Source organism: Artibeus jamaicensis, unplaced genomic scaffold (assembly GCF_021234435.1).
Source record: "Artibeus jamaicensis isolate MK-2021 breed Jamaican fruit bat unplaced genomic scaffold, CSHL_Jam_final contig_464, whole genome shotgun sequence".
NCBI classification, from domain to species: Eukaryota; Metazoa; Chordata; class Mammalia; order Chiroptera; family Phyllostomidae; genus Artibeus; species Artibeus jamaicensis.
In genome coordinates, this window is record NW_026521842.1 from 5,917,821 (window position 1) to 5,945,153 (window position 27,333).

The window sequence follows — 27,333 nt, forward strand, 5'->3', positions numbered from 1 at the left end:
TAAGCAAGACACCACTAGGACCACGTTCCCTGGGCTCCTTCCTCTGGGACTGGCCTCTCTGTCCCTGGTGACACAGCACTCACAGCCTGGCTCTCCCTCCGGCAGAGGCCCAGGAGACTGCTAGAGCGGGAGCCCAGAGTGGGGAGCTGGGCTTCTTTCCCACCACAGGTCGGGCAGGTCCCATGTCATCCAGCCAGCCAGTAAGCCCAGTGCTCTCTGCTCAGGCAGAGCCAGGGATAAAACAGGGAGCAGTGCCGGGGGAGCTCACAGATGGGGGAGGGGACTGCGACCCGTGAAAGACAAATGCAAAACAGATGAGGAAGACTCTGACCCAGCTAACAAGAGTTGAGACACTTTTTGCAAGACTGAAGAGTGAAGACTGGGAGGCACAAGCCAAAGGGAGCAGGAGGAGAAGGAGGCCGCCTCTTGGGAGGGGCGGGGCCGGCAGAGCCGGCCTGGGTTCTCTCCACGGGACTTTCCACCTCCGATATCCCGGAACTCTGCCCTTCCCACTCTCTGCCCCTTTCTGGTACCAAGTGGCTAGGGGAGTGGGGGGAGTATGTAATCGAAATTATTGGTCGAGAGTGTAAGCTTAGCCATGTGAACTGTCATAGTAAGAACCCTGTGCGGCTCCCGGCTGCTGTTCAGACACGGTTACATCTTGGCCGCCAAAAGATATGTGGAAGCCCTAACCCCAGGAACCTGGGAGCATGACCTTATTGGGAAAGAGGGTCTTTTCAGACACAGCCAAGTTAAGGGTCCTTAGAAGAGAGAGGGAGACTGGTGGCGCAGGGAAGGCTGCAGAGACCAGAGAGATGCGGTCGTAAACCAGAAAGTCGGACCAACGGGAGTGGGAAGGGGCAGGGAGGCTCCTCCCCTAGAGCCCCTGGAGGGCGCACAGCCCTGCCCACACCTAGATTCAGGACGGTCTGGTCTCTAAAACGGAGAGTAAATGTTTGTTGTTTAAGCTCCGTTTGCAGCCCAAAGACTCTCCTACAGGAAGGATTGCAGAAGGATTAAAGCCAGACTGAAAGGTGATCTTCTTTGGGGTTACCTTTCCTTCCAAGTTTCAGGTTTGGGCTTAAGTGCGTTTGCGGCCCAGCTGTGCACCCTGCCCCCCTCCTGGGAGATGAGGGGGCGTGGTGCATCCACCTCCTCCTGAGGCTCCCTGCAGCGAGGTGCCCTTTCCTGCCCAGAGCCTGGCTTTGAGTTTGCCCAAGGAGGAGTTGCAGGGGGCCAGGGCACACAGGGCAGCTTGTGAGGGGCCACCTGGCTCTGCTTGACCTTGTCTGCCTGTAGCTGTGGCCCCACAGTTTTGCTGTCAGCCCTGGAGGCCATTTAAAGAAGGAAAACAGATCACAGGGGAGCACAGTCCTATCAATCACGGGGGAGGCACCAGGCTCCTGGCTGAACCCGAGCATTCTGGGGGTGTGCTGCTCCCTGGGAAGGTGGTGGGAGGGTGCTGCAAGGCCAGGAGTGAGAAATGGGGGCACCATTTACGTACGGAGCATTCACTCTGCCCACAATGCTTAGCATATCACAATCATTACAAGACAGGGCATCTCAGCTTCCTTCCCAAGGTGTATGAGTGGTAGGGCTGGGCTCAGAACCCAGAGGAACCCAATCTTGGCAGTGCAGCTGAGAAGGCATGAAAGGGCTCTTGACCAAGCCCAGGGCCTGAGATGGGACAGCAGAGGCCAAGAGTTCAGCAGGAGCAGTGGCCAAGGCTGGGAGGGGTGGAGGTAGGGCTGGAGTGACTCAACAGGGACAGGGCTACTACCCAGCCTACTGTGTGTTCTCCTGGGGGAGACTGGGGTGACAAGGCTGGGTGGGACTCTGACTTGGGTCTGGCAGCTGAGTTCCAGGTGGTTCTCATGAGCAGCCTGGGGTTGTGGAGGACCCAGAGAAATCAGGGTTCAAACTGTAGCCCTGCCCTCATTCAAAGGATGGGGGAAGTGGGGACTGGGCTGAGCCTTGAATGGGGTTAGATGGACAGAGAAGCCTGGGCTGGGGGAACAGGGTGAGCAAGGGTTAGGTGTGAGACTAGAACCTCAGCGTGGCTGCAGCGAGGCGGGGTGAGGAGTGGGGAGCCTCGGGCATCTCTGCCAGGTCTGCTGCCCTCTGCAGGACTAGAGGCCCACACCAAAGCACAGGCTGCGGCGGGGGAGGGGGCGGTGGTGGTGGTGGTGGTGGTGGTGGGGTGTGTGTGTGTGTGTGTGTGTGTGTAGAGGAGCTGGGGGCGGCTCCTTCACTGTTCACCATCTGTCAGGTTCTGGCCCCACCCTAGAGGCTCCCGGTGGAGTCGGAAACCCGAAGGCCTGGCTTGGTCAGCCTAACCCAGGGCAAAGGGAGCCCCGCCCTCTCTCGCTGGCCTCGCAGGTGCATGGGGCACTGGGCAGGGCTGCTCCCCAGGCAGGCTGTGGTGTCTGAAAGCCTCCACTCCGAGCTGCAATGGGAGTGAGTGGAGTCACTTATGTGGCCTGATGACAATGGCCGATGGCAGCTTTTCAGCGCCTTCCAAATGGGATCCATGCTGGGGCCTCCCAGGGAGGGGCGCCCTTTGCCCTTCAGGCAGTGCTCTGAGGGGGGAACCAGAGTTAGCCCACAGTCTCTCCAGTGTACTGCTGGGGAGACTGAGGCTCGGGGGTCACAGCACTTTCCCAAAATCGCAGGATGGCAAGCGTGGTGCCGGGGTTTCCACCCAGGCTTCCTGACTCCATGCCCCACATGCTTGACCCTCCTCCTCTCTGCCCTGTCAGGCCCCCTCACCAGGCCCCACAGCTCCCCGGAGAAGGCCCTGCCCCTCCACACCTCCGGCCTCCTCCTTACCTGGTAACAAATAGGCCGGTGCTGTGGGGCTGACGGGTGACGAGTGCCAGATGGAGAGGAGCAGGCACAGTGGAGCTGGCTGGCCCCCAGGTGACCCCCCACTTGGATGTGGCAACAGGGAAGGGGGTGGTGGTGAGGGGGATGGAGGGTAAGGGGTGGGGAACTGGGGGCTGGGGTGGCTTGTTTGTCGCATCACAAAGTCCTGCCCTGGTCCAGCTGGGGTCAGTAGGGGAAGGGTCAGAGAGGCGCTGCCCCAGGGGCCTGGCCAGGCCCAGCTCCCGCCTGCAGTGGCTCTACCAGAGCACTCACTGCCTCCGTGGGGGCACCTTGAAGGTGGGCACACCATGCCAAGTTGAGCCCAAGGGAAGAGGTTGCCTGGTGAGAGGCCCTGCGACTGGGTGCCCAGAACTCTGGCCTGGGGGCAGGCATTACTAGGGGCAGCCAGAGCCACCGCCTCCTCGTGGTGTGGCCTGGGGCCAAGGTCTGACCCTCTGCAAGGTGCAGTCTCCCCAGCTGACCCACAGGACTGTACCCAGGACGCCAGGCCTGTGTGCCCTCCACACCTGCAGCAGGGCAGGTGCCAGTCTCTATTCACTGGAGTTTTCTGGACAGAGGTGCAACGGAGAACAAGGTCACAGAGCGTTCCAAAAGCAGGCGGGAGCCAGCAGCTGCCCGGAGGGCAGAGTGAGAACACACCTCGTGTGGGGAGGAGGAGCCGAGAGGGCAGGGTTGCTGCTACCGTTCAGAAGGGCCTGCAAGGCACCTGGTCCAACGTTTCCGAACTTGTTATCCCAGCAGCTGCAGAGGCTTTAAAAAATTTATTTATTTATGTTTTAAAGATTTTATTTATTTTTACGGAGGAAAAGGGAGGGAGAAAGAGAGGGAGAGAAACATCAATGTGTGGTTGTCTGTCATGCGCCCCCTACTGGGGACCTGGCTCCCAACCTAGGCATGTGCCCTGACCGGGAATAGAACCTGTGATCTTTTGGTTCACAGGATGGCACTCAATCCACTGACCCGCACCAGCCAGGGCTGCAGAGGCTGCAGAGGCTTTTAATAAACAAAAAAATCTCACTTGGAAATGCCAATGTGAATTCTCAATTAAAAAAATTATTTTACTCATTTATATAATTTTATAAATTAAAATAAATACATTTACTTATTGTAAATCCAGTAATTGCCACACAGCATTTAAGTAATGACATCATGATTAGAATCCATATCTGGGCTTAAATAAAATACGACCCAGCCTCTAGCATAACGAGCAGTCCTAAGCTGGCCCCCAGCCCCCGTACCTCTTGTTAAGTGGCCCCAGGCCCAGCACTAGCAGCAGCCACCCTTAATTCACAGCTTGGTTTCACCTGGGAACCTCCAAGCTCAGCATGAGTGGTGGCCACCTCAGATTGTTTTACAGCTCAGGCTGGGTGGCCCCAGGCAACACGGGGGGGGGGCTGACCTTGGCCCACACACCCCAGCAAACCCCAGGGCCAGCACACCCAGCAGACAGACCGTGTTGGAGCACCACCACCCTGCCCTGGCACAGTTGATCCACCACAGAGGGTGGAGGCTGGTGGTCAGTGGTCACAGCCAGTCCTTGCAGCTGACTGGCCTGAGTAAATCCCTCCCATTGATCTGCCAACAGCAAACAAGGCTCAACTACAAAAGAACAGTGTACTCAGCCCACACAAAGGTACACCTTGAGTACCCAGCTTGGGTGATGGGGAGGCTGTGCACTGGACCCTGCAGGACACCTCCTACATTAGGCCACGCCACAATGATGGAGAGTCATAGCAGCTCTACTTAATACATAGAAACAAACACTGGGAAGCTGCCAACATGAGGAGACAAAGAAACACGGCCCAAATGAAAGAACAGATCAAAATTCCAGAAAAATAACTAAACAAAATGGAGATAAGACATCTATCAGATGCAGAGTTCAAAGCACTGTTTATAAGGATGCTCAAGGAACTTAGTGAGGACCTTAGCAGCATAAAAAAGATCCAGTCAGAAATGAAGGATACACTAATTAAAATAAAGGACAATTGACAGGGAGACAACAGTAGAGTGGATGAAACTGAGAATTCCCAGTAGGTAACTCACTGATTTGGAACATTAGAAAGCAAAAAACAACAAACCAGAACAAGAAGAAGAGAAAAGAATCCCCCCCCCCCAAAATGAGGATAGTGTAAGCAGCTTCTGGGACAACTTCAAGTGTTCCAACATTCACATCATAGGGGTGCCAGATGGAGAAGATAAAGAGCAAGAAATTGGAAACCTATTTGAGAAAATAATGAAAGAAAACTTCCCTAATTTGGTGAAGGAAAGTCCACAAAGCACAGAGAGTCCCAAACATGATGGATGCAAAGAGATCCACTCCAAGACACATCATAATGAAAATGTTAAAGGTTAATGATAAATAAAGAATCTTAAAAGCAGGAAGAAAAAAGCAGTTACCTACAGGGGTATTCCCATAAGACGTCATCTGATTTCTCAAAAGAAACTTTGCAGGCCAGAAGAGATTAACAAGAACTAGTCAAAGTCATAAAAAGCAGGGACCTACAACCAAGATCTTCCCATCCAGCAAAGCTATCATTTAGAATCAAAGGGCAGACAAAGAGCTTCCTAAACAAGAAAAAACCAAAGAAGTTCATCATTACCAAACCATTATTATATAAAATGTTAAAGGGACTTACTTAAGAAAAACAAAATCAAAACTACGAACAATAAAATGGCAATAAATACAAATCTATCAACAACTGAATCTAAAAAACAAACTAAGCAAACAAGAACAGAGACAGAATCATGGATAGAGAGCATTTTGATAGTTGCCAGATGGGAGGGGGGTATGGGGGAGTGAGTGAAGACGTGAGGGGGTTAGGAAGTACGAATAGGTGGTTACAGAATAGCCATTGGGATAGGGAATGGAGTATCCAAAGAACTTATTATACACATGACCCATGGACACGAACAATGGTGTGGGGATTGCCTGAGGGAGCGGGGGCAGCCGGGTGGAGGGGGACAAAGGGCAAAACACTGGGACAACCATAATATCATAATCAATAAAATATAATAAAAAACTGGTCCTTTATAAAGACAAAATTGAAGACAACCACTGTGTGAAAGCCCCAGTTTCTGAATGTCAGAAGGTCATCAACACAGCGAAGATGACTGAGTAGTGTCAGGTCTGGGGGTTCTGTGGCTGGGCCGAGCGTCTGGGCGAGTAATAGAGCACAGGCAGGCCCAGTCGTCAGCTGTACCGGCTACAGGGGAAGCTGTGCTTTGTCTTACACGAATTCCTTGGGGTACCTCTCACAGAAAGGAAGGAACTGACGACTGAATGGGTATGACTTCCCGCTCACCAACCTCTTCTGACATTCAAGTCCCGCCTCCGCCCTGAAGCAGTGTCCCTGTCTCCTGGTGTCTGATGGCCGTGGCACGACCTCCCGACCTCCCCCGTGTTTGGGCCTTTGATTCAAGGACATAAAGCAAGAGATGTGGAGAGTGTTCTCTGGTCCTGACTGACGGTGGTGCCTGAGTGGAGGGTGAGTCTGCAGGGACAAAGGCGCCACGTGCTTGTTAATCAGCTTCTCTTCTGTGTGTCTGGTGGTGTGCGAGCCACCACCCCCTGCCGCCCAGGTTGAAGGCCAGGACTCTGATCCCGTTGTTTTTAACCCATCACACTCTTCCTCGGAGGTTCAGCGCTCAGATGCTTCACTGCAGGTGGAGGCGGCATGATCCTGAGATCTTGGGTAAAAATTTTAACTTTCAGCAATGAAGCTGTTTTGAAAATAGCAAAGATTGGAAATGAGGGGTTTGGGATGTCCAGTACTTGTTTGGACAAGCTGATCACACTGTGACTGCACAGGACAGAGAGGGAGCTCTGAGTCATGCTGGTAACAGGCTGCCCAGTGGCATAGTCTTATATAATCTCCCAGTGTGCTTCGACTCAAAGATTTTGGGAGAAGCCGGAGTATTCTGAGGGTGGAAGTTGAGATCAGCTTGAGATCAGGGAACAGGTTGGTAGTAACAATGTACTGGTATTTTTATTAATCACACTGATGAATAGATTGTTTTTGCTGCAGTTAAACAGTTATGAATACAATTTTTAGATGAAAGCTTAGGAAAAGTATTTGGGGAGCTCTGGAAGGCCCATGAGGCCAGCCAGGCCCCCAACATCACCATGCCAAGCAGTTACCAGGTCACAAGAGGAAGCTGCCACCTCCTGGCCACCGAGGGCAGCTCCCCAGGCCAGGACACTGGGTCCTGAGCTCTGCCTGCAAGTGGCTGTCCTGCTGGTCCTCGGACTTACTGCTGGGCTCTTGAGAACATATGTGAAGAACCTGCCTCAGAAGCCCAGGGGAAAAATTCACTTTGTGTGCCCAGAGACAGAACCCTTCAAAGCATTTCCCCTGTGAGATGTGTGCTAGTCTGATGGTTCTTGGGCAAACTGATCATCTCATTTCATCTCTTTCCAGTTCTTGTTCTTTCAAAAGGCTTTTGAGGACCTTTTGAATTTGTGGCTGTGGCTAGGGAATTCCCCAGGAACATGTGAAAGCCAGGCTTGGGTGGGCAGCTCAGATCCCTGCCCTTGTGAGAGAACGAGGAGCCTGAAGTGTGGGATCTGGGCAACAGGTTTAATACCAAGTTCACTTTGTTACCTGTTGAGAACTTAGATTAACCTTCAAGGTGAGAGACAACACTGCCATCTAGTGGCAAATGGGTTGGGCAGCGCCCATGATGGCAGTTTCAGATCCAGTTCCTACTCAGAAACATTTTTAGCATCAGAATGAGGCTCTGACCCCGAGCAACAGAGGCCCCGGGCGGCCTGGGGATATGCAAGTTCCTGGTCTCTCCATCAAGGTACTGTCATCGCCCAAGGAACCACCTGCTGTGCAGCAGGCACCACAAGAGGCTTCAGACCTGCATTCACAGCCCCACTTAACCTTGGGAGGAGTTGGGGACACTGCCTAGCTTGGGAGAACTGTAACTGAGACTGCAGTGTGGCTTTTTAACTTCCCCTTTTTTATGTTTGAAGGGAACTTCCCTGATAGGCCTCAGGTCACACAGCAGCTCTGTGAGAGTGGGAATTCCTGAGCCAGTCCCTCTGGGCTCCTCCTCTGCAGCCCTGCCGGCCCCCTGGTTGGGAGGCAGGCCCCCAGCTGGGAAGAAAGCACTCCCAGGTGCTGGTCCGCCCTTGCCGGCTGCTCAGCCCTCTCCGAGCCTCAGACTCACCTGTCAGTGAGAAACACTCCTCAGACGGTGGTGTGGAAACCACTCATCCCAGAGCAGAGATACATGCTGTTTCTTTGTTCTCCCCTTGATCATTAAATATTAGGTATTTGAGAAATGAAAATATAATTAAGAAAAAAAATGAAAGAAAAGCAAAGGCGAGAAAGAGACTTGGGTTCACCTCTATCAATTTTGCTGAACTGCAGATAATGCGGAAATTTCTGTGGTGAACGGAAACCACAGGGAGGCTTTTGTTTCTAAGAACAGATATGAATGGATTTCATATTCCAAGGAATGTCTTAGAATCAATTAAAAATCAGAAAGAGATGTTCACTCCATTTAAGTCTTAAGTACACCTTGTGCTTAATTTCAAACAAAGCCCAGAATGAGCCAATGTTTGCAAGATGTTAAAGAGACACCCCGACCTCTTTTAAACCACATACAGAACAAGGAGAAAGTGGCCCAATTGCAGGAGTGTAATGCCCTCAGGTGACCAAGAGAGGGCAGAGCTATACAACCCTTAGCTACCATGCATGCCGATGCTGGGAAGATCTTGCTCTCCGCCCTCAGAGAGGAGGGGAGAGACGGAGGAAGGCAGGTGGGAATGACTCCAACCAGGGAGGCTGAGCTGGTTGGGCGCTTGTTAGACAAGTTACCAACCAGCCGGGAGAGCTTGGGCCATGCGGTTTAATCTGGCGCTCCTCAACGGGAAGTGGGGTGCTGCTTCGTTACCAGGGGGTGGTGAGCCTGCCTCAAGCACTCACGCAGTGCACAGAGTAGAAATTCCTGGGAATGAATTACTCCATTTATCACCTTGTAGAAATTGTGAACAGAGGCCAGGAAACTGCCAAACACTCTAACTGCCAAGGAAGGGGATGGCAGATTCCAGAACCTACATCGAGGGAAGGGCAGCACGGTCCCCAGTCAAAAGCCCAGATGTAGGAACATTTGTAATAAGCGCAGTTACTGGCACAATTTACATGCTTTATGTACGTTGTCTCCTTTGCGCCTCTCAGCAGCCCAAGGAAGGTGCTGCAGTCTATCCACATTTAGAGGTGGGAAAACTCAGGCAAAGCCAGAACAGGTGGCTTGCCACTGGCCACCCTGCTGGGAAGTGGTGGGGCCAGGGTTTGGCTCCAGCACTGGCTGCAGCCAAAGCTGGTGGCCTCAACCACTATGCCACGCATTGCCTTTCTGAACAAAAAGGGGCCCCTGAACTGGTCAGAGCAGGTCAGCCCCAAGTCCACTAGCACCTCCTGAATCAGAACTATTCTGCATTCCAGCAGAGCCAAGGACTCAGCCTCTAGTGCAACTCCCTGGAAGGGATAAAGATCTAGGTGTGTCTGAATGACAGACACCAGAGCAGCGAGAGATGAGGACAGCTGTGGTGGTGGGTGGGAGACTTCGAGAAAAAACGGGCTCCATGGGTCCATGCGGGGGTGGTGGTCATGGACCACAGCTTCAGCCTTGAACCTGGGGAGCTATGGAAACCACTAATGACAACAATTTATTGAGCACCTACTGTGAGCCCACCACACTGTGGAGCATTTTCCAGAGGACTCTACTGTAGTTGGAGTGATTGCCAGGGTCCCCTAAGAGCAAGTGGGACGGGAACCAGGCCTGGGAGACAGCGCCTGCGCCCACAGCTACTGGGTCCCCTCTGCGAGGATGTCACCTGGGCAGGGGCAGGGCTCTCCTGTAGGACGAAGATTCCCAACACTAAGATCCAGTGGGGAAATTTTCTTGCTGCCTCCAGACCCGGCCGATGCCTGATACTGACTCCTGCTCTTCGGTGACCGCTGTACAAAGGATGACGTCACCCCTCAGAAGCGTGGGAGCCAGGCCATTCATTCAGCCACATTCCCCCTTCTACCAGCTGGAGGCTAAGCGTGGGACGCGAGCAACGAGAAGTCCCCTTCGACATCGTGAGTAGGGGAACTCCCGCTCAGTGCAGTATGAGGGAGGCACCATAGAGAGCTCTTTCCCTTCAGTGACTGGGCTGAGGCCCGGGGGAGGGAGACCCACTCATCCTCACCCATCGGTCTCAGTGCATTCAGGCTGCTGTACAACACCCAGACTGGGGTGCTTATAAAGAGCAGATTCATTGCTCACAGTTCTGGAGGCTGGAGATTAGAGATCCAGGTGCCACAATGGTGGGGTGAGGGCCCTCTCCTGGGCTGCAGACTTCTTGCTGTACCCTCACATGGTCAGGGAGGGGAGGGTACTCTGCAGGGTCTCTTTACATAAGGACACTACTCCCATTCATGACAGTTCCACCCTTATGACCTATCACCTCTCAAAGCTCCTTCCCATTAATGCCATTGTCTCGGGGGGGTTAGGATTTCAACACATAAACTTTTGGGGGAGCACCAACATTCAGACCATCCACTCACTCTCTCTGAGGCATGCTGACTGCAGAGAGGCAGGTGGTCCTGGAGCTGGGGTGGGGGGTGCCAGACACAGGTGGCAGCTCTGGCACCGCCCAGGTGGTCAGAGACCCAAAGGGCCAGGGACATTAGCAGGCCCCGTCACCCACCAGGAGGAATTCTGTCTGTAAAAGGGGCCAACAGGAGGCCAGGGCTGCTGACCAGGGTCCTACAGTAACTCCAGAGCCCAAGGGCTATCAGAAGTAGCTCAACACATTGTGCAGAAGCATGAGACAGCTCTGACCAGGCTTCAGAAAAAGCAGAAATTCTACTAGTGACCGCCGCTGTGCTGTTATCGGGCCACAAGTCACATGCAGGAGACGATGGAGAAGGAGCAGGAGATGAGTGTGGAGGACAAAAAGAATGCCAGGCGACCTGTCTGCCGAACTGAGGGCAGTGCAAGCTCGGGGAGCGGGCAGGCAGAGACCGTTGTGACGGCCCCTCCTTCCCCTACCGCAGCATTGCTCCTCCCCTCACCTCTGAAGGCAGCACACTTCTCTGTGGGGCACCCAAACGTGCGTGCAGGCAAGCTGGGGACCCAAGGCGCAGCTGGCATTTCAGAGCAGGTTCCAGCTTGTGAGGTCTCGGGTCTCAAAGACAACCACCACGCCATCTTAAATAACCATGTGTTTAATGCTTCGCAGAGCAGACTTGTTCTTTACTATTAAGGTCATTATGAACTTGAATCACTAAAAACTTAAAAGTCCATAACTGAATCGAAGCCCTAAGCAACTTTCTGTGTGCAGTGATTTTACTTGGAAAGCTGTGTGTAAAGTCACGAACCATTCCATACGTTTGTGATCTCCGAAACGCGACCAGTAAAACATAGCAGAGCCCTCTGCCCCTTTGCAGTGGCTGGAGAGTGACAGTGAGTCGCCACAGCTGAATTATGTTCTAGGCTCAAAGGGAAATCCATCTGTACCTGGGCCGTCTGTCCGGGTCCCTGTGAGGCTGCTTGACCCACCTGGGATGACAGCTGGCCGCGGCTTTGGGGCTTTCTGGAGATAGAGGCACCATAGCTCCGACCCTGGGCAGGCAGCCAGGCCGAAGGCAACAACAGAATCTCCTGGAGAGAGCACTGCCTCCCCACCCAGTCTGTGTCCACCTCACCTGCCCCTGCCTTATGGCCAGGTATTGCGCCTTTCCGTGTACAACGAACTCTGCAGCCCGGCCTGCCCGTGTGGCCCTGCTGCGGCCGAGAATGCAGCGTGACTGCTTTACTCAGAGAGCTCCTTCTGACCCGTCACCCGCTGACCCATCCAGAAAGTTGTTTTTCTAAGCCAGGGATGTCTCTGTCTGCTTCGGGGAAGGGTTAGAGTTTGCTGTTCTTCTGGAACTGGGCCACCAGGCTGAGGACCTGCTCGGAGGCTTTGATGTTCTTCAAGCTCAGGTAGGTGGTGCTGTTGGTGGCTGTCTCCTCCAGGTAGTACCGGTAGTTGACCATCAGGCCACACGAGCTGGTGATGCCCTTGAGGCTGAGGTCGGCCATCCAGTTGATGCGCCACATCACAGCCCCGTTCTGCAGGTGGAAGTTCGCCACGGGGTTCAGGGCGTAGCCCCGGTGCTTCTCTCCGTACAGGTACCAGGCACAGAGGCGCATCAGGGGGGCCTGAAGTGCCCTGACCAGCTTTTCAGACTTCACCCATTCGTTGCTGCTGAGAAAGACCTTAAGGGTCTCATGAGTAGGCCCCCCTGTGATCTCAGAGATTTCTTTACACTCAGAATCTGTAAATAATTCATTCCTCCCATGATCCTTTGCTTGTGAGTTCAGGAGCCCCAAGAGCCACTTGGTGAAGCCGGGTATAGGAGACAGACTGGAAAATGTCCCAAGGTGAGGAAACTCTTTCTGTAAGGCCCGGTTGGGGTGGGGAAAGGAAGGTGGAGAGAACACACACACACAAAGACAATTCAGCAGGTGTGTCACGGACACAGAACACCTCTCCATTTATCATATGCGTGTCATTAAACTGTGCATGCTGCTTCACAAAGTGCGATGCATTAATTTTCTTTTTTCAAGGAACCTTTATCACGAATCTGACGTGTGCCAGGCCCCGGAGGCACCCTGAGGCCCTGAGCAAGCCCTTCCGGCGGTGTCTCCACCCGCCCAGGCACCACTGAGCAGAGGCATCGGAGCGCCCTGCTGCCAACGGGACTCAACGGGCCATCTTCGGATGACAGATCGTGTCTTTCTGGCACACCATTCCCCTCCCGTGGACATCTTTGCAGCCACACAGTCTGGTTTGGTGCCGGGCACACAGGTGCCCAGTGGCTGTTTGTTGAGTGAATAATTGACTGCCCACCTACAAAGCGGCGGGTGCAGAGGATGGGATAGAAGGGGAGGCAATGGCTCTTTCTCCACATCAGCTCAATCATTATTATTCAAATTACAGAGCTCTCAGTGATGATTTTTAAAAATCCAGGGTTTTTGGTCTATATATGTAATGCATATGCTCATATAGAAACAATTTTTAAAGATTTATGACAGAACCAAAGAAAACCATAACACTCCTCTACTCTGCGATAACTGCTCTGAATAGTTTGCTAAAGTATAACTCCTTCTCTAGGCAGTTTTTACAGGGGTGAGACATTTATATCCTGCTTCAGGAACTTGTATCATGACCATTTCCTCATTACCACTAAAACTCAGAAACAACTTTAACAGAGTAACATCTAAAACCAGACTACACCATTGTTTTCCTAATCATGTTCTTTATATCGGACACTGAACGCGGCTGCTAGTGTTGGCTTCACAAACCCCCACGAGCGCTTTGTGCAGGAGAGGACTGCGCGCCCTCTGAGTTCTCTCTGATGACCTCCCGGCTCGCAGCCCAGCTGTCCTGATGCCCGCCGGGCCCAGGGGCCACTCTGACTGAGAAACAAGCCTGCGGGTGAGTGACCCAGAACCTCAGTCGCGCTCCCCTGTGATCACCTGTCATACAGTCACCCTCTCTCTGCCCAGTTCATCTGCACCTTCAGCAAAGGAGGAGGAAATAAGGAGAAACTGGTACGAATTAGATGTGGCTTCTTACCACCTCTGGGGAAAAGGGGCAGAGAGTGATTCTAACGAAGCTGATATCCAATTGACTCGAGTTCTTAGATTGAAAATTGACTATGAATTTAAGACAAAGCACATACATATTTTAGTTCTACTCTGTCACTCTAAGGAAGAATTTTGGCTGCAGCTGTGTTGAAACTACCCAAAGCAGAGAACACCAGTCTCAGCCAATCATTAACAATCGATTATTTTACCTAATAATTAGATTCTACTTATTATAGTTCAGCCTAGCCCCTTATGAGATGGTTTCGAAGAGTCTAGACCCAGAGTGAACCTCAACATTGTTGCCGCAGAATGGTTCAAGTGCTCTCCCAGGGCAACGAGGAGAAGAAAGCTGTGTGTGCATTTTAAAAAGCCAGTCTTTAAAGCTGCCTGGCCCAACCTCGACACTCCCTTAAACACCAAGAAAGCCCAACTTGATGAACCGTAGGGGGCCAGAAACCTGGGGAGGGTGGGCAAGGGTGGATGGGGGCGGGTGTGCCTGGAATGACCCACAGTTATCATCCAAACTGGGACAGGTGAGGATGAAAGGCGGCTCTCCTCACAATTACGCTGGGACAACACACGCAGATGGGAGAGCAAGGCCTCTGGGGGGAGATGAAGTTCTCCAAACCCCTGCATTTGTGCCCAAGAAGCTGGTGTCCTGATGCCCTTTTCTCCTCCCTTGAGTGGTCTCAGGGACCCTGGAACTGCCTCTGGCACTTTTCTCTCCCCTCCTTCTTCCTCCCAGCTCAAACCATCATCCCTTGCCCAGGGCCAATCCTCACACCTGGCCACGGCTGGCGCTGCCACAGCAGGGTGAGCGGGGCTCTGACCCAATGGTCCCACAGCGGCACCTCACTTACCTGTAGCTCCTTCACCACCCGCTTTATGAGGAAGGTCCCCAGCTCCACCCCCTGCAGGCCTTGCTGGGTCAGGCTGATGGAATAAAAGATGGCAGCGGCAATTTTGTTCTTCTCCTCTGTTTCTGATGGAGGATAATCCTTCACTATTGCCTGCAAAACATGGACGCCGGTGGTGAGCAGGCTTGGGTGCTCTCGTCCCTGCACCTCACCCTCTCACTTCAGGCCACGAGAAAATGCTCCCAGGCTGGGAGCTGGAAGACCCCAGCGTCCCCTCTGCTCCGGGACCAGGCTACCACGACCAAACATGCCTGGGCAGCTCTGACATCTCCCCGGAGGCAGCACCTGCACAGCTCCTCTGGGCGGTTCGCTCAGCGCTGTGTCATTTCTTTGAAAGTGTCTGCGAACTTGGTGAGTGGTGATTTATGTCCTTTTATTCTTCTTCAGGCCTTTGTGCAAACTGAAACTTGATTAATCCTCTCCCTTCCAGCCCCAGAGAGAACCCCCTCCCTCGTCCAGGCCACAGGGCCCCACTCTGCAAAGGCCTGTTTGCTCCCCGCTTTAGTTATTTTCAGTCCTTTTCTCTGAACCCTACTCTTAGGTTTCTCAAGAGACCTGTGAACCATACATAATTTTTTCTTTGAGGGAATTTACCTTTTCCTGACTTTTCTGTGTACCTTTTTGATTTTGTGTCGCATTCTTGTTCTTCCTCAGTGGAAATACACACCCCCAAAGCGACCTAAGATAGGACTTGCACTGGAAGTCCCTCAGTCAAGTCTGATTTTATTAGCTCTCAGTTTTGACTGCAGGGTTTCTGAACCTTAATACACTGTAGGTCACTTGCCAATAGTGGAGTAGCAGGCGGTTACCTTTCAGTCCGCTTTGATGTGGGCACGTCAGCTTGCTTCTGAAGAGCACATTCACACTACTCTAACTCCCACCAGCTACATGGGATTGCTGAGGTTGTGGTGTTGGCCCAGAACCCACGATGGGGTCCGGGAGTCCACACACTTTCTGAAACTGTGGACGGAACATGCAGCTCTGCACACATCCCCTGGAGAAAACTCCCTCAGCTTTCATCCTCTTCAGACGCTCAAAGGGTCTTTTCTGTGACTCCTGAAACTTTAAGCACTGCTGCCCTACGGTAGTGGGCTGGCCAGTGAGACAGACGCCACCTCAGCTGAGCCACACCTGCCAGCAGGGCTGGGCCACGCCCCCACCCCAGCACTGGTGGAACGACTCTGAGCCTCAGAGAGTAGGGCTCAGGTGCCATCATTACCGTCTTCATCTTGGTGAATTATCACCTTTGTTTTTGAAGAAGCCTGCAGGTTCCTGATTTTAAAATTTCCAGCAAATCTTTTTTTTAAGTTTTCAAAAATAAAAATGAATCTTTCTTTGGTTATGCAAATGAGATATGCATAATGTGTGAAGCAAAATAATTGCATGAAGAAGAAATGACAAATTATTCCAAAACCTAACCCCAAGTCCTGCTGTTAGCCATTTGACAAACACCTTTTTGGTGTGTCCCATTGGCTATTACAATGAGCAGTAATACATGGAACACGATTTGCAGGCTAATGGACAGAGAGCTAATGCTTAATTGATATTACTAACATTATCAACAAGATCATACCATACATGCTATCCTATAACCTGATTTTTTTATGCACTAGTTTGTCAAGGTTGGCTTTCTATGTCAAAAATATAAAACTAAATCAACACTGAAATACATTCATAGAAATCTAATGCATGTGAGGATGTACCAGATGCACCCGCCATCATTTCTTTCACACATCCCCTCCTGATGGACACCTAGGTTGTCACTTCTAGCCTTCCAAAACCTTAGACAATGCTGTGACCACCTGACCTCTTAGGTCTGAGTATCTCTCTAGGGTAAATTCCTGAGAGCGACATTTTTAGGTCAGAGGAATGCACGTTTAATAGTTTAACAGATGCCAGCAAACTGTCCTCGGAAAGGCTGTAATAATTCTGGTGCGACCATGTGCCAGCTCTTCCAGACACAAAATCGTAAGGGGTTTCTCCCTGGTTATCCAGAGCAACTGTCTGTCTGCCTGCCCAGTTTCTCTCCCTTCCAATACCAGGCACGCTGCCCAGAGGGCCAGTCCTGCGACCTGCTATCCTCTCTCCAGCAGCCACTCAGGCCATTCCCAGGCCAAAGTCCTCACGCACCTTGGCCTCCTGGTTTGAGCAAACCCACTGTGACCCAGGTGTCCCCGTGTCCCCTCGCCTGTCTTACCCTTCCTTGCCATCTGCTCTCCCACTCCCAGTCCCTGCCCCGGTCCTTCCGCCTCCCGTGAGCCTGCGGGAGTGTTTCCGACGTTCGCCGACTCCTCGGGGAGCAGCCGCACATGCCACAGGCCGGCCTGTCCGCATCGCTCCCATCGCTTCCGCTCACCAGGCAGCTGCCACAGCACCTAGTCTGTCTCTCAGTCATGTGCCATCTAAAACTGCCCACGGGCACTTCACAAATTCGGAAAAGTTGAACCATGCACCCTTCCTTCTCTTCTGCCTCACAAAAACACTCTCTAACAGACTCCAGCCCTGACTCAACTCGAAGTCAGTAACCCAGATGAATGCTCTCCTCGTTGCAAAACTGCCTGTACACTGCACCTCTACATTATGTAGCTATAACATTAGAGATTTCGTACAGCCAGTTCAAAAATCCACAAAAGCCTAAAGCTTTCGGAAAGGGGGCATAAAACTAAGTTTAAAAAACCTTGATGGGCTCTGCGGGAGCCCGCCTTATCCTTAACCAGCACCGGTAGGTACCTGGATGTTGCTGGAGACGTCACTGGTCAGCGCCACGTGCAGGACCACCAGGGGCTCCCCGGGGTTCACACAGTGGGAAAAGAAGTAACACCTTCGGTACGGCCCGACGCGCCGTTTAATGTCCATCCAATTTTTTACAGGATGCACAGCCTCAGACCTGACGAGAAGAGTGTAAAGAGGTAAGACAAATGTTCAGTTTACACATTAAACAGTCATCGCTGATTCTGATTCATATTATTCACTCAAGTCAAATAAGTCCTTTAAATACAGCTTCAATTGCCTCCTCAGGAAAATTTAAAGAAAATCATCTTAATGTGAAATGGTACTGCCTGAAAGGAACTACAATTAATGGCCATTTTGCACACAAAATTGCGCTCTAATTTTTAATACCTGGTCTTAAGACTAGTTTTCGAGGCCCTGGGGAAGCAGTTATGCAGCGAGCCATAACGCAGGAGCCTAACCAGATGCTTAGTGGTTGAACATTCTATGTCTTTTATTTCCTTTAAACCTCCGCAGTTTGAAGTCAATGTCGCGGACATACATCACTTGGTTCCATCTGGCTAGCAGCCTCAGCCACCACTATTTGGTTTCCAGCACGCACAATGGCAGCAGGCTCCGTCAGCCCCTCAACTCGGTTACACTGCAGATACCACCACTTTTCCCCAACCTCAGACTGTGTAAGACAATGGACTATGAAGACCCTGAGGTGGAAAGGGCTCCCCCTACTGGTGAGAACAACTGTGACGTGCTGGCCTGCATTTTACTGTGTGTGGGACATGCTGGAATTATGCACAATATTGGTAATTCGGAGATTATATCCAAGGGAGATATTCTAACAACTAGATGAAATCGGTGCTGTTTGGATCACTAATGCAAACACTTGGTCCAGTGAATTCACACAACTCCAATAATGGGGTCCTGGGAAAAGGGGGGCCATGAGCTTTAAATACGAGGACGTAAATGAGACCCTGTGTGTGCAGGTGTGCCGGCAGAATGACCAGTTCCTGTCTGTGACCTTTCCGCCCCCATGATCTTGACATCGCCTGCTAGGACAGGCACAATGTTCGCGGATGCCCTGTAGGCTTGGAATGGAATGGACAGGTAAGAGGAGACTGGCCTGCAGCTGAAAGATCAGGCACCTGAAAACCCGAGTACTTACTCACTGACTTTCTGCAGCACTTCACACGGCGAATGCCAGGTCACTCGTTCCAGGTTCAGGAAGCCTGAGGAAAACCACTCTGTGAGCATGCCCTTCAGCACTCCATTCATTTCCTGGGAGGGAGAGGGGAAAGCGTCAGCTTTTCCAAGCCCATCTCTGCATCCTCAGCGCACTGAGTTGAAGCACCAAGAGGTGAGATCAAAGGAGGCTGTACAAGGTGCTTCCCTAAATGGCCTTCTCTGAGATATTGCTACTAAGCTCGTATCTCAATCAAGTTACACTGGATTCAGCGCTCCATTCAGACTTTACTGCTTCAATCTGTAAGATACCTGAGTGGGAGCGGCCAACATGAATTAAGCCTCCCACATCAAATCATATGGTCCAATTGGTCCCCCACAGTGAACACGGCCGAATGCCCACAGTGAACAGGACGACGAGTGGTGCACGGGAAGCATGGACAGCACAGAGCTCAAGCCCTCACCTCACCCTGCAGGAACTGTTTTGGATACGCCACGTCACTCCTGGTTTCCCAGGAGAAGCAAGTACCTGGGCCAGGTACTGCACTTCACCCACTCCAAGGTGCCCGTTTTTGCATTCTAACATCTCTGAAGTCAGGATGCATCTTTCAAATGATGGCAGGTCACAATTTACCTGGCAGCATTTTTTTTTCCTCCCTTAATGGGACACAAAAGAATATTGTATCTGGCAATCAATGTGCTCAGACTTGATAAAATTACTCTAATTTCACTTCATTTACTTATATCTAGTCTATTTCTGAAAATTGAGTCAACTTTACCATCAAAGATACATTCGCACTGAAACCTTTCAAGCAGGACGAGCTTGAAGGTGCTTAAGGAAAGGATAGGAGCAGAACTGCCTCGGTTTAGCCTGCTGTGACCACACTGAACGTGTAACAGCAGTAAACCTTTCATCGCCAGAGTGGTGAGGAGAGGGGGTGACACGAGGACTAACTGGGGGAGACACGGAGCCAGACTCGGACTGAGCTGAAAGAGCCTCTGAACAGCCAGATGTCATCGTGGGAGAGTGTGAACCTCCCTGTGGGAGGAGACCGAGCACAGGGTCAATGAGAACTTGGTGAAGCTGTTTCAAAAGGGGTTTAAGTGTCTGACAGTGGTTGGACAGAATTACCTTTGCAATTCCTTTGAACTCTCGATGGATTCCATAATCTAGTCTCCTTTACTCGGCTCTAAGCTCTGTAAGGGCAGAGGTCATTTCTATTTTATTTCTCTGGTTTCCAAAGCATTCAGTGGGACCTTCCATGTGGAAGACGGCTAACAGATTGATAGCAAACGAAAAAGAGAAGCAAATGAAAAACAGATTGATAGCAAATGAAACAGACTGATACCAAACACCCTGGCTGGTGTGGCTCAGTGGATTGAGTGCTGGCCTGTGAACCGAAGGGGGTGCTGGTTCGATTCCCAGTCAAGGCACATGCCTGGGTTGCAGGCCAGTTCCCCAGTAGGAGGTGCACAAGAGGCAACCACACATTGATGTTTCTCTCCCTCCCTGTCTCCCTTCTCCTCTCTGTAAAAATAAAGAAGTAAAATCTTAAAAAAAGAAAAAGAGAAGAAAAACTGGAGAATGGGGATTAGGAAGTAGCAGGGAGGATGCGAGATGTCATTTGCTAGGAAATACAGAATAGCCCCTTACAAAACTAGTTACTGCATTTGACTACTATGGTTCTTAATCTTCCTAAGGTCTGCATATCCTCTTGAGTAGGTGCTAAAAACATTAATTAAATTTTTTCATGCAACTGCCTGGGGTTAATAGAGCCTTGAAATACATCTTTGGGTCATCCCCAAAGGTTCATGGACCATGGGTTTAGGAACCTCTGCACTAAATGGTTAGAAATAGATTAGTCCAGTTCCATGTAAGGTGTACTGGCATCTCTATTACATTCATAATAGAGAAGCTGGAACTATCTAGTTTCAGTATTAATTCAGTATTAATTATTAAAGAAACGGTTTGGCTGATGAAAGCTCCCTGTCTGAAAGTCTCATCATTCTATTTTGGGCTATTGACAGCTATAAAATGTGACACTGGTCACAAGAACTGGGAATCTGGGTTAAAGTTTACAAGCCTCCACAGTTGTTCAGGCTGGAATTAGCCACCCCGTGTAGCAAGGTTACTGGATCACAGAGAACAGGAGTGAAAGAAACTACTTATGCTTTCTGCTCATTAATCCTGCAGTCATTTATCAACCATCCAAGGCTCCTAAATACAGCTGCTGGGAATACTGTGGTGGCGCCAAAGTCAGAGTTAGGTCTGTTTTCCGCGAACTGCCGATTCTAGTGATCCTGGCTGACACGGCCCAGGAGGCATGCGACTCTCTCCCTCAGCAGACAAGAGGCTGTCTCCCACACTCTCCTTGGGAGTTTCTGGCTATCAAGATCTCCCCAGTATGTGAAGAATTCCTTTTCATCACTCAGAAGCCCCGGGGAAGGAGATGAAAGCTATCAGAAAGGGCCATGGTGCCCAGGTTACCTTTCAGGTGCAGCTCCAACCTGCACAAGCTGCTACCCGCCAGGTGGCTGGGGGCACACCTTCCCACCTGCAGATCAGACCTTTTTAAGTCTAGCTAAGCACAGACTTTAGAACCAAGAACGACCACTATACTAACTGAAAAGCAGGACAAACCACCAAAAAAGGTTGTGTGACAGTGTCTGCCAGGCCTGTGCCTGCAACAGTGGGGATGCTGACCATGTCTGACACATATTTAGTCCCTTCTCTTATTGTCTATCCACGCTCCTTGAAGGCCTTCACCCCTCTCATCCCACCGTAATTTCTGTGCTTACATTGCCCATCAAGAAACTCTTCCATTTTATAAATGCCAACTTCCCTCCAGCGCCCATCAATCGCTGAACAGTGCTCAGACCTGTTGCTATAATGGGGGTCAGTTCAGTTCAATCGGGCATTTAATCTAAGAAACCAAACTATGCAACCCAAGTGGGCCTTTGGGAATTTCTCTGGAGGAAAAAAAAAAGCCTATAAACCAACACACACAGAAAGCACATACCCTCCCCGGACCACCCCATAAGCAGAGCTGGGACACACCTACAAGTTCACAGGGCACTTTGTTCAGGAAGCATCCGTGTGTTGGATCCACACTCTCAAAACTCAACCCAAGTATTTGACCTTCGCAAGCTGTAAAAACTTTCTTCAAGGTAGCACTTGCATGTTCCCAGCATGGGAACTGACTCTGAACTTCTTATCAAAAAGGACTAACATGCCATGGGAGAGAAAAGAAAACTAACTTAAAATATCCCAGGAGAGAGAGAGAGACACCCACCCAGCCTCATGCCTTTGGTGTTCATGTGGGGCTACACTTGAAATGGAGGTGCCAGCCTTCCAGATTCTTCCCACAGTTCCAATAATCACAACCCTCTGTCAGAACCAAGGCCTTGAGAAACCTACCCTCATGTGTAAAACAAATTTTTAGCAAAGCTCCACCACATCCCTTGGGGCATTTCTTAGGAGAGAAGCAGGCTGACCTTAAGCAGATCAACCACCAGCTGACTTTCTCACCTCAGTGCACAGCCAACTGGCCCAGGGAGAGTGACTTGGCTAAGGTCACCTAAAATCACGTCTCTAACCAGGGGATGGCAAAGACAGGCCTGGGAACCTGCCTCCTGTCTCCCCACCCAGTCCCTCTGCTGCCGTTCTCACTGTCTGCTCAAAGGCCCTGAATCTGCACGTCCGGCCTCGCATTCCTGGTTATTCTTAAGTGCCTTTGCACCCTACCAGCTCTGGGAAACAAGAACCCTAGTCAAGCACACAGCGGACCGGATCCATTCTGAGGTGAATGCTCAGGACTGAGCTCACAGCAGCTCCTGTAAACTAGGGCGTCTTCACCTGAATGTACCTAGCGAGTCCTAAGGTCAGTGGGGCTCAGGCAAGTAGCACGTCTGTGACAGGATACCTGCTGTGTGTGCACAGGGTGCTGACACCTGGGACAAGTGCAGAGGAGTTCCCACTCCCCCAGCATCATGGGGCATCACAGGCCCCTGGGGATCTGGGACTCCTGCCCTAAGGCTTCACACACCAAACTTCTGGTTTCTAATACTGAATCCCTAAAAGCGAAACGTTTTGGCTGTGTCACATCTTTAACTTGGATGCAAAATCCAGAATGAGGTAGAAAAGAATCAAGATTAAGTGACTCTGGTGATACAGTCCAATATCAGATCCCAGTGACAACGTCTGTAGATTTAAAAGAACTATCTCTGAGTGATTTCAATGTAGGTATTTTTAAAAAAGTGATGCAACTCTGTAGACCAAAAGAGAAGGGAATCACCAACCACTAACAGACACACTAAATACAAAAAAAAACTTTCTAGGGAAAGGAAATGGAAAAGGTGTGCTAGACACTAAAAAAGGCTTTTGGACCTACTGTGTCCAGACCATGTGCAGAGGCAAAGGCCAGGCTACGGTTATTTATCCTTTCTCCAAAAAATATCTTTATTCCATGTGGCTTTTTGCCTATAGGTATACACCTTTTTTTCCCTTCATGTGTGTGAACAGTTGGTTAAAAGAACAAGGGAATCCTGAACATCTGAGGACCTGGTTTGCTGGCAGCTCTGAATTTCCCTGGGGCGAGCTCTTCTCTTCCAAGTCTCAATGTCACAGCTTTCAGCTGCCACAATATTCCTTTTCCATTGCCCTAGAACCACACGTTTTCTCGTGTGGGCAATAGCAAGAGGACACAGTCAGTAACATGTCAGAGAATCAGAGGATTTAGAACTGGTCGAGGCATCAGAAATCACCCAAGGCCAACACTCGCAGAAATCCGCCACGGGCAGTCTGAATGTCTGATATGATGTCTCTCTTGGCTGTGCAGAAACCTCCCAGACCCTCTGGGCTTCCTTCCAGGCTCAGAACTCTGAGAGTGGAGCAATCTGACATCAAGACAAATGGGAATGATTAGTGTGCTGACTTTGTCTTATAGCCAGGGCACCCAGGAGTCTGTCTTAATGTGTCATTCATCATTTTGCTATGCAAGAAATTTAAGACAAGGTTCCCAGTTTTCAAGGAGCTGATCATCTATTTGGGGGTAGGGGAAATACACATTTCAAACACTAAATTCTGTGGTTGATGTATAAAATCTAAGTGAGGGGTGCAGATAACAATGTATGCCATGAAGCTCAAAACTGAGTGAGACGACTTTGAGCTGGAGTGCCTGGAACAGCTGAGTGAATGAGCTAAGGGGTGGATGCAGCTCTTATTCTACCAGGCCTCCCACGTGGAAATCACACAGGGGTGTGTGTTCTGGGACTTTCCATCCAAGAGCCAGCTTGGCTGGAGGTGAGTCTGTGGAGAGGAGCAAGTAATGGAGACTAAAGATGGGAATGTTGTGCAGGGTGGTTTGGTGTGCATCATAAATGACAAAGGAAAGACTCTAAATGCAATCCTCTGGCATGTGAGGTGCCACATCCAACGCTAACCATGTCGTCTGACAAAGTCACAGCATGGGGACTGTGACTTCACAGACGCATGTTCTGACCAGGTGGACGTGGCATAAGTGGATATATGGTGTTGATTCTGTTCTTGCTGTCTCTTGGTATTCTGACATTTACTTTTCCGATAATTTGGAATCTCCTAGAAATGATGGCCATTCTCAGAGCTGATCAACAACTAGGTCAGACTGAGAAAAATGCCACCTTGGCCTTTCCCCAAAATAATACCCTCTCTGGGGGCCCAGAGGAGGAAGGGCCCACAATGTCCAGTGAGTCCAAGGGGAAGAATATTCCCTTCCCTGACCCAGTTAAGCAGGTGCAGAACAAGTTAATACTAGGTGGCAGGGAGCCAGAATTACCCAGAACGCTCCCCCAAGTTAATCCCCTCTAATGAAATAGTCCCTGAATGTCTAAAAGTTGTTGGAGTAACAGCCCCTCCTTTACCTTGAATAATATATATCAATTAGACAGGCATAGAAATAAAAAAAAGCTGGCTAGTTATTACAACTAAACATGTAGAAACAGTTACTAAAGAGTCAGAGAGTTTATAGTACACAGAGAAAACTTTTAGACAGAAAATAGATAGTCAAGTTAGACATCACAAAGGCCTTATAATAAATTTCCTAACCTCTGCTCGGTCTAGCATATCTTTTGCCCCATACCAAATTCTAAGACCTTTAATATACAATTAAGACATTCAAATTCTATACATACAGCTACTTCTAATTGTCTGATTTATGCCTCTCCTGGTCAAAAATAATCTTTGTTTATTATAACTGAATATATGGGAACTTTCATATTTTTCTTGGTTACCTTTGTATTGATTTTTCTGCTTAACTGATCATGCTATACTGCAAATGTTAATCACTACCTAAAATGAAAATATAAAAACCTGCTTGTACTTGCAATAAAGGGAACAGAGCTTCACTGTCCTTTGAGGCGTGTTGTCATCCATTACCCATCGCCGATGCCTTACCCACCTTTGGGATCCCTGGACCCTGCTGCAGCTGGACCGCAGCAGTGAGGCTTGATGATTTTTCAAAAGGGAGTAAAGACTGACCTGTGGTTTTAGAGAAAGGTTGGCACTGAGACTGCTGGTAGACAGCAGCTTGCACAGAAAGTAAATACAGTCACAACTAGACAACACTGAACTCCTGATTCAGTGTACTAAATAAAACAAAGCCACCAATTAACTGGATTGTTTTGTCTGCCCTCCACTTTAGAGAAAAAGGCAAATGCTAAGAGAACAAATCCCCTTTAGATCTAGTGAAATGGTCAGCTTCGAGAGTCCCTGTGTAGTGCCGAAGTATCAACTGTGGAATCACTGGGACTGGCTTGAGTTGTGGCCCTCTGACGGGCTCTCTGCTCTGGGCATTGCACTTAACCTCAGCAAGTTTTAATCACCTCATCTGTAACACAGTTCCCTGTGGTTTGCTGAGGATGAAACGAGCAAATATATGAAAAGCACTTACCAACCACCATGCCTCTACTTAACTCTTCTCATTCTAGATCAGAAGCCCCTGGACACAGTGACCTGGGCGCCTAGAGCATGCCCCATACAAGATAAACTGGATGGTTGCATGTCAAAGGATGGATGGACAGGTGGATGATTTCACTCTGAGACAGGTGACATTCTACCTAATTCTCTAGATTCGTATGCAGTAAGAATCAAGGTCCAGAAGGCACCCAGAATCTGAGACAAGTTGTAGTCAGTTCTGTACATTTGACAGGATTTCTTATGACAATGGCTTACACCCTAGTGGGTTCGGACACAATCCAGGTTCTTTTCGAAAGGCTGTCTGATGCTGAGTTTGATACTCGTTCAAGTACACCACACAGGGGAAACCTTTCAGCTAAAATAGCAAGTCTTTGTGAAGTATACTAATCACGAATGGGGCATGACAGTCATCTTAAAGGTAGGCGATGGCCTTATCTAATAAACACTACATTGTATGGACTAGAGCAAGATATGACTAGACAGAGATAAAGACTCAGAAAACCCTGAAAGGATAGAGACAGGGTTTGGGGCTTTGTAACCAATGGTGAAGTGTGAACCGCTTCAGGCAGGGAAGGCGGAGTGTTTGGGGCTTGAGGGGCAGTGAGGGCTATACAGGGACTGCCAAGGGCCCACGGACCTGGGCGCAAAGCGGGGCGCGACCCGGGCTTTCCCTGTTCCCAGGGGTTCGGGGCGGCCCGGGCGGGGCCTTACCCGGACGTGCGGCCCCTCCACCAGCTTGAGGGCCTGCGCCTCAAGCAGGTCAGCCCGCAGCTGCACCAGGAAGCGCACGCCGCCGTCCAGCTTGCTGATGTGGTGGAAGAGGCCGCGGTAGCGTGGAACCAGGGCGTAGCGCAGCCGGTCCTCTGCCTGCAGTAGCACGGCCGCCTCCCGCGGCTGCTGGCGCAACTGGAGCACACTGGCGCTCTGTTCGGCGACCTGGCCATGGTCCACCCCGAAGCCCTGCGCCAGACGGCCCAGCAGCTCGGCGCGCTCCGCCACCTCGGCCAGGCCGCCGTAGAAGCTCACAAAGTCCGCGCACTGGCCCTCGGCTGGGGCCGGCGTCTTCTCGCGAAGCTCGTAGGCCGGCACTGAGGGCACGGCGCGCCGCAGCAGTTCGTCCATGGCCCGCTCCAGGACGCCCGCCGCTGCCGGCCCGCTTGACAGCCGGGGTCCTGGCGGCCGCCAGGGCTGCCGGAGTAGCCGCAGCGGAAGGAGTCGCCGCGCTGCCAGACCTGGCCCAAAGCCTCGCATGGTTACAGGTGGCAACTATCCAGAAAATGCCTCCACCACAGCCGCGGTGCTTCCGTCTTCCGGCGCGTGCCGGCCCCATTGGCTGAGGCCTAGGGGCAGGAGGCGGGAGCGACCAATCGAAAGGCGTAGCGGTGGGCTGGTGCGGGGCGCGGCGGGGCGGGGCGTGGCGGGGTGGGGCGCGGCCGGAGGCCAAGTGCGACCAAAGGTCCTAGTAGTGCAGCAGGGCTGGCTGCAGCTTCAGACCCCTCTCTTGTGACCAGTCACCTGGTCACTAGATGTCACCTCAACTCTTCTGCGCTTCCCATTCTCTAGAGCCAAACTCTCCAACCTCAAGGTGCATCAAAGTCACCTGTAGAACATGTTACTTACACATGCAGATTCTTGGAACCAGTCCCAGAGGTTCTGATCCAGTGTGGCTGTAGTGGAGCCTAGGAATCTGCGTGCTTAAAGAAGTTTCATGGTGGTTATTCTCTGACAAGGTAGCCTAGGCGCTCAATTTGTTCTGTGTCTGTACAGGTAACTCCCAGAGCTGCAGCCCTTCTCTCTCCTGATCGCTGGACCCTGCTTCCTGCTGCCTGCTAGAGAGCTTTTCATGGACGAGGCAAATGGGGCTTTGCTGAGCACCTTGTTCCCAATCTGTTCCTCCTCCCTTAGTATCTGTTCATTCATTCATTCATTCACTCATTAATTCAACAGAATGTTTATTAGCCACCTGGTATGTGCCAGGTCCTATATTAGGCACGGGTTCGCCAGACGGGTCTGTCTGGTTCATTAATAAAATAA

The 27,333-nt window shown here is 50.8% G+C and overlaps 1 protein-coding gene across 1 annotated transcript; it reads right to left on the reverse strand.

Annotated features, from left to right (window-relative positions):
• Positions 1-11,098: 11,098 nt before the first annotated feature.
• On the reverse strand, positions 11,099-26,596 carry MLYCD (malonyl-CoA decarboxylase). The gene is made up of 5 exons (XM_037142431.2): positions 26,011-26,596; positions 18,331-18,443; positions 17,172-17,328; positions 14,385-14,534; positions 11,099-12,330 (listed from the first exon to the last, which is right to left on the reverse strand). The coding sequence occupies exons 1-5, from the start codon at positions 26,548-26,550 to the stop codon at positions 11,797-11,799; spliced, it is 1,494 nt and encodes a 497-aa protein (XP_036998326.2). The 5' UTR covers positions 26,551-26,596; the 3' UTR covers positions 11,099-11,796.
• Between the last annotated feature and the right edge of the window lie 737 nt (positions 26,597-27,333).

Coding starts and splice junctions, on each gene's coding strand:
- MLYCD (XM_037142431.2), bottom strand. CDS start 26,550: ATGCGAGGCTTTGGGCCAGGTCTGGCAGCGCGGCGACTCCTTCCGCTG. Junction 17,329..18,330: donor GTGCTGCAGAAAGTCAGTGA/GTAAGTACTCGG, acceptor TCTTCTCGTCAG/GTCTGAGGCTGTGCATCCTG. Junction 12,331..14,384: donor GGGTGGTGAAGGAGCTACAG/GTAAGTGAGGTG, acceptor CGGGCCTTACAG/AAAGAGTTTCCTCACCTTGG.